The 7756-nt window shown below is 39.4% G+C and overlaps 1 protein-coding gene across 2 annotated transcripts in view; it reads right to left on the reverse strand.

The window, feature by feature from the left end:
* LOC129767530 (chitinase-3-like protein 1) overlaps positions 1-4035 on the reverse strand; it is a 91863-nt gene extending 87828 nt beyond the window's left edge. The window contains exons 1-2 of one of the 2 annotated variants that reach the window (XM_055768537.1): positions 3949-4035; positions 2815-3726 (exon numbers count right to left, since the gene is read on the reverse strand). In XM_055768537.1, coding sequence (XP_055624512.1) covers positions 2815-2903 — 89 coding nt within the window. In that variant the 5' untranslated portion in view covers positions 2904-3726; positions 3949-4035. Of the gene's footprint in view, positions 1-2814 lie in introns of both variants that reach the window. The other variant, XM_055768527.1, reaches the window with a different exon arrangement.
* Positions 4036-7756: the final 3721 nt, after the last annotated feature.

Below are 7756 nucleotides of genomic sequence, written 5' to 3' on the forward strand. Positions count from 1 at the left end.
TTATTTCTGGAAGCGCTGATGGCGGTGATTTCGGTTTCGCTGATGGCTGGTTTTCCGATCGCCTTCCAGGTTTGCGTAGAAATGATCGTGATATCGGAAGCGCAATCCAACTGGAGAACAGAATCATTGCCATTGATTCCGACGGTAACGTATTTCCTCTTCCTTTGGAGATCGATGCGTTTCACCGAAATTCCTTTGGACTTCACATATTCCTTGGATTTCGGTTTTTCGAATTTCTTTGCAGACTTCGGTTTTGATTCCACGGATGAGCAGTAACCTTCTTTATGCACATTCCGTTTGCACTTGCTACAGCTGTGGTCTTGATAGGGGCATTCCTTCACAAAGTGTAAATCACCGCAGAACCAGCACGGCGATTTCGGTTGCTTCTTCTTAGCAGGCTTGGTAGAAACTGCGTTGACGACGGATTTTTCCGGAACGGGCTTCTCTACCATCTTGGTGTCCTGCTTCAGATTGTTAAACCGATGGCACTCCTCGACGAGATTTTCCAGTGTGAGCTTCGTGCCGTCTGCTGGCGGAGCATGCTCTTCAGCTTCTAACTTACCGATCAATCGAGTTCGGATGTCTGCATCGCGGGGAGATTGTAGACCACAAACAAAACGTAGTGCCTTGAATTGGTCGTCGGTGAGCTTGGTCAGCTGGAATGCTTCGCAGTGCTTGTTCACAGAGGCAGCGTAACTTGAAAAATCGTCTGCTTCGTTCTTGACATATTGTAGACAACGGTAGCGATCGTTAAACAGCGAGGTTTGGCGGCCAAAAAGCTTCTTAAGTTTCTTCACCGTGTCGTCCAGGCCGAAATCGCGAGGATGCTTTGGCAGGATACTGTTTACGTACCGCTCATGGAACTTGGTGCCGATCTTCCTCAAGAGTAGCCTCACCTTCGCCGGATCGTCCAGATTCTTGCCGTCAACCTTGAAGATATCCTCGTAGCGCGCGAACCATGCATCGAAAAACACTCCACCGTCAGGATCGTAGTAGAAGTCTTCAATTCCCGTGGCCAACGATTCGATGATTTTCTCACTTCCCGGTTGGTTGGCTTGACCGGTTCGGTTGAGAAGTTGAATCTGCTCTTGTTGGCTAGCTACCAGTTCAGTTAGCCGGAGAATTGCGTTCCTCAAATCCTGGTCGGACATCTTGCAAGGGCTTGATCTGGATCGTCTTGAAGTGGGTTGAAATGAACTCGTCGTGGGTTGAAAATTGTTACAGACTCCAGCAAATGGAAAGACTTGTTTGTTGGTATGTCTATATTCTTCGAAGGTTGGAACAATACTTAATAGTGCAAAATTAGGCTGTCAACCAGCTTGATTATTCATGGGCTTCTAGGATGATCGTCTAATGTGGTTTCTATGGAACATTTTCCCAGGTTCCTAAGTTTAGGAAACCGTGTTAAGGAAACATATTCTAGTTTGCACAAAGGTAAGCGAGTATAAAAGTACTCGAAGTTTGCATTTATTTGCAGAGCTGATTTTCCCAGACATCTTGGTTTTGAAGTCTGTGTTAGGCAAACACATTCCAGTTCAAACAAAAATGCCCCCGACTTGCATGAATTTGCAATGCCAATTTCCTCAGACACTTTGGTTCTGAAGTCTGTGTTGGGAAAACATATTTCAGTCGGAACAAAAATTCCCCCGACTTTCATGTATTTGCAGTGCCGATTTCCAGACGCTACATGGATTTGAAGTCTGTGTTAGAGAAACACATTTCAGTCGGAACAAAAATGACCCCGACTTACATGTATTTGGAATGCCAATTTTTCCACGCTCCCTGGATTTAAAGCCTGTGTTAGGGAATCACATTCGGAACAAAAATACCCCCGTCTCTCATGTATTTGTAATGCCGATTTCCCCAAGGCTGCTTGGTTTTGATGACTGTGTTAGGGAAACCGTAGATCGGACCAATCAAAATGAGGCAGTTAGGGCATGTAGATACCGCTTAACATTTTACAGTCATTCAATTGTTTATCTAATGAAAAATAACATTTCATTAATTGCGATAGAAGCATAGGAATATTTCCTATCAATTGATGCAAACATCTTTCCGATCCAGTACAAAATGTTCGAGTTATAAGCATTCGGAATCTTTCATTTTTTCCTGCGTGTTCTGTGTTTAGGTTTTCGTTTCACCCCCCATATACTCCGGTTAGACGTAGTCCCACGTCAAAATTTTATTCGTTTTCTATGCATATATAAAACACGAATGAAATTTTTTTTTTGACTCGATTGTGTACAGGATTCAATTATATACAGTGAAAAGAAATCGAAGACTGTGTATAATCGAGTCCGCGCTGTATTGCAAATTAAAGTTTTTTTTTGTAAATAAAAAAGTACAATTTTTTTCTCAGTGTATATATTTTTCACGTTTGGACATCAATACTCTATAACTCTTTCTAAGACACTATTTCGATAGGACTCATAGTTGTTGAGCTATAAATTATCAAAGATTTCTCTTGCTGAAATTGATACGCCCTTTTCAAAAATTACAAATTAGTAAAAAAATTCCCAAGTGCTGTGGGAAACTCATATTTCCTCCAACCTAAACTGAATATAAGTTTACATTCGAATCAAAAATACTCATGTTTTGTCATTTGTCGATTTCATTTGGAATTGCTCAGCAGCAAACACAACGACGACTGTGCGAAGATGACAATGAGACACAGGAAGCGTGGAATAGAAACGCAAAAATGCGAGACTAGTCGCGTCCTTCCGTTCGGTAATTTGTTCCCATTACTCTCGCGACGTGACTTCGTGTGCGCGAGAATCAGTGCTTCTGGAGGACATGCAGTGTTTGTATTCTTACCTTAAACTAGTATCCTCCTTAAGCAACTCATATTTTCCCTGTTGTTTGGACATTTTCTGTCCAGCTCGCCTAGATCCCGTCGCTATCATAGTGAGTACGGATGCATACTTTCGCCGTTCGTCCTGCAGTAATCCTCACTCGGTTCACACCGAATAACGTCACCGTCGCCGCCCCCACTCGACACAGGCAGAACCTAATTCCTGCTGGATTCAAATTGGAACAGCTTTGATGCACACTCTCGGGAGAGATATCACCACTGGAAACCGCGACTATTCACTGCGCTCATAGCGTCTGCGGGCTATCACCACTTTGTACTGCCGTCGGATGAATAAATTTACATAATATCGCTGTTTCAGCAGGCAAATAGCTGTAAAAACACGGCATATAATCACAACACACACTCTGCGGCCGCCCCGAGGTTATCCCTTCTGTCGTCGAAGTGCTGCACTCTGACGAAATATCCACGGTACACGCGATTACCACAGGCGGCTAGCTGCTGACTGACCTGACCTGGGTCCCACGATGATGACGACGACAGCAACACGACGGTGGTCACTTTCGATTTTTTTTCCTCCCTTCAGCAGTAGACTTCTCCGAGTTGTTCACATAGAAAAATACCTTAGTCCATCAGAACTGTTAATCTAATTACTAACTATCGTCACTTTGTGGAATGTTGAACAACCTATCATTCACGCTGCGCTGATGATGGTTACATTCTTCTGCAACTCGCAGGCAATCTTATCTTGCACTTGAAGCTCGGTTTTATAGGAAAAACACTTTTGTATTGTTTGCGTTCGCGGAACCAACCGATTCGTTTCGCTGAGCAGTCCAATGCAGACTGACATATCCGATATTGTTATGTATCGCGAGTTGGGTGTTTCGTTGCGTTCACACATACACATATGGTCGCCTCTGGAAGTAAATGCTTTTGTTAGTAATGTTGTGCATCGGCATTTTTTGTTGTGTCGTGTGTAGTTTGTTGTGATTCTAGTACTTCTTTCGGTTGCACTGGTTTATCTCGCTGGGATAACGGAATAAACTAATATTGAGCAAATTATAAGCACCGAACACGTTCATATTGTTAAAGTGATATAAAAACTGTTGAATTTCCTATAAATATTAATAGTATTCAACCTTTAACATTCTATTGTAGATGAGAACTCAGTCGAGAACGATGTAAACACAACTCTTTTATGATTTGGAGCGGTCGCTCTTCACCAGGGATGCCAGATTTGTTTTCGTGTAAATCCGAAGGCTTTCGAATCTACGGAATTTCCGTTGCATATGGGTGATGGAGGGTGCACTCTCCGGAAAAAGTGATAAAGTATTTGATGTTGGATTATCCAGTCGAAAATATTATCTTGGTTTGTTCACTTTTTTGGTATTCAAATGTTAGGTATTCAACTCAGAGAGGGGGAAGGGGTCTCAAACTTTCATAAAAAAACAGAAAGTGGGTTATATCTATGGTATAACCGCAATGGTGACGTAGGACTATCGTTGATTCAGTGATCCTTTGTTTGAAGTTGAATCTGAATCCATGCTGAATGAATGAATAAATGAATATTTGAGGGACTTCGAAAACGAGAGCGTTACGTTGGAGGTACAAGGTTTTATGCATCCAATATTGGATACGAAAATATCCTACTGATGGGGAAGAATAATCTTCAGAAGCTATCCTGTTAATTGCGATTGATTGAAAAATCACAAAACCAAATGTATTTGGTCACAGTGTTACATGGATAGAAAACATTCAAATAAACTCTTTCACATGAATGTATTTTTAAATTCCCAGAGGAACGATTAGATATTTCCACATTTTCCTCGATACTGGAAGCCCACCAGTGGTTAATGCTAATTCGATAACCATCTGTTAATAGCACTTGATTGAAAAATATTTGGTCACAGTGTTACATGGATAGAAAACATTAAAATAAACTCTTTCTCATGAAGTATTTTGAAATTCCCAGAGGAACTGGCAGATTATTTTCCGGATCTTTCTCGATGCCATTCATCCAAACGGAAAGAATTCCGTGCGTGTATGTGTGTGTGTAGCGGCTGCTTCGATGGTCACCTTCTCTTCTCCTGAAGGATCGGCTTCTCTGTGCTCCCCACAGTTTCAAACAAACTGCTTGCATTTCAGGGCAGATCTCGATCCTTCGCCGTCCAGCATCCTCAGCAACGATGTTGTCTTGTCGATGTCCTCACGAAAAATGAATGCGTCTCACCACCAGAATATCGCTTAAGTATGCTTTTTGTGCGGGATTGAATCGAGAGAAGGCGTGGTTTACGATGGCAATTTGGAAGGCAAACTAGAGGGGAATGAACTCTCTGAGCTCGGAACTTTCGGCGACTGAGCAATAATCGATTGCGGGCGCATACAATATTGGATACGGAAATATCCTACTGATGGGGAAGAATAATCTTCAGAAGCTATCCTGTTAATCGCGATTGATTGAAAAATGAAAAAACCAAATGTATTTGGTCACAGTGTTACATGGATAGAAAACATCAATATAAACTCTTTCACATGAATGTAATTTTAAATTCCCAGAGGAACTGGCAGATTATTTTCCGGATCTTTCTCGATGCTGAATGGCATCCAAACGGAAAGAATTCCGCGCGTGTATATATATATATATGTGTGTGTGTGTGTGTGTGTGTAGCAGCTGCTTCGAGATCTTCCCGGGGAACCGTTTGTGGCATCACTATCCTCCTGATGGATTCATGTCTGGCCTAAGGTGCACAAACAGGCTCTTGGTGGCACCGTTCATCCGCGCTTTCATGATAAACGAAGAGCTTCACCACAATAGCGACAACATGCTCCAATCGCTGTTCAATTAGAACTGAGTGGATTTCCGAGCGGCGCTCGCTTATATACCGATTGGTGATTTCAATAGCCTGTTTTGAAAGCAATTTTAAGACTATTGAAACAAGTTTTTGGATCAAAAAGTAACAAGTATAGAACGCGTAGACATTTTATCTTTCGAATGAAGTGTTTATCATACCATTTCGTTCAGTTGTTTAGGAGCTATTAACGCTCAAAATCTCGGCCTCCGGCGTAACGCTTTCGTTTTCGAAACTTTGATTTTACACCCCGGTATAGAAATGAAAGACGTAGTCCTACGTCAAAAAGAAATTTTGGTGGTTTATTTGAACCTCTATGTGGTTTGACGTAGGATCTATAGTGAAAAACGTACTTTTTCGTTTATTTCACGCCATCCTCAATAGATCCGAGATAAAAATTAGAAAAAAATACTGAATGTACATCTTACCACGGTGTATCAAGAAAAATTATCAAAAAAATTTCATCAAAAATTTTAGTACTAGAAAAAATATTTAATTTTTTTTAGAGATTTAGTACTACTCTAATTCATATTTAAATGTGCTCTTACGGATTTTCTAGATTGATAAATATCTTCAAACTGTTTTTTTTTCAAATATCTAATAATAAAAATAAAATTTAAAAAAATACACATACATTTCGAAATTTAAAAAAAATATACCTTTGAGACCCACTCCTGCTCAAATTTTTATTTAAATGCGTTCGTATGTGTCTTTTTTCTACATGTGGCGTAATTTTTCCTGAATTTTTAAGAGCATTGTGTGACACAAAAATAATTTTCTTCATCGTCTGCATTATTATTTTTATTTTTTTGTAAACGATAATTTATTGTATTCGTGGTTTTCAATTGAAAGATTAAAATAAAAAAAAAAGTCACAGGATGCTTGTGTCCGAGACACGACCGCATAGTTGACGTAGGATTCCGTTAGGCTATCTGTTGATTTTGGATATGTTTGAAGAATTACATCTTTAAACTCTTTGATAATGATTTGGTGTCCCTGGAAAGAGTCATTTTATTAGGCTGTTGCGTATTGTTTATTCACTCCACCAGTGTTTACCGAGTGATGATGACAGAAGGATGGTAAACAGTCGTTGGATGGTTCGTATCAGATAAAAGATACTGAAGTGGAACGAGATATGATGAAAACCGCCCTCTGATATCCTAGACGAAATGCCTCCTGTGATATGTATGGATGAAATAAAGAAAAAAAACTCACCAATGTAATATAAGATAATTACCAATACCGAACACAATTATCATTTTTTCTCATCATAAAAACATGTTTCTTTAACATAGAGAAAACATATTTGGAATGGAAAAGGTAATTTTCTTTCATAATTTTTACATTCTTATATACTTTTACTTTATATGCGAATTTTAATTGGACTAACAGCACTTAACACTATATGTAGACCATATGGGAAATAACTTTTTGTAATATTTCTTCACTTTTCCAATTTTTCAATCCGAATAAACTTTCTTTGAGTGAAAATGAACACAACAAAACAGACAGCTCGTTCTCGAGCGGGAACACACCTTGGTTTTTATTTATGAAAATTGAAATAAATCGTTTCATATATCAAGTCATTTTTGACACAACTACTAACATATACAATTTTACACTTACACTTGTGCTAATTTTTTCACAATACACTATCGGTTATTGATATGAAATTTCACGAGGCAACCAACATTAAAGTTCCAAATTTAAATTTCATTTGCTAGAATTAATCTTATCACTCACCTTACTTGCAATACAAAAATGTCTCCGACTTGCATATATTTGCAATGCCGATTTCCCCCAGGCAGCTTGGTTTTGATGTCTCTGTTAGGGACCCGCCGCTTGTGTCGTCAATTTCGACCAATCAGAAGTGGATATTGCCGTCAGGATAGGGGTTGAGATTTTTCAATTGTTCGATAGTTAGTTTCATGACATATATTATTTTCGTCAATATAAATTGTTATGGAGTACCGCAATCGATTGACGCAAAAAAAAATCATCAATCCATCATGAAATGACCGAGCAATAAACGTTTGAAATTGGACAATTTTCACGATGTACTCGATTTTCGATTTTCAATTTGTACCCCAAATATGTT

Source organism: Toxorhynchites rutilus, chromosome 1, assembly GCF_029784135.1.
Source record: "Toxorhynchites rutilus septentrionalis strain SRP chromosome 1, ASM2978413v1, whole genome shotgun sequence".
NCBI classification, from domain to species: Eukaryota; Metazoa; Arthropoda; class Insecta; order Diptera; family Culicidae; genus Toxorhynchites; species Toxorhynchites rutilus.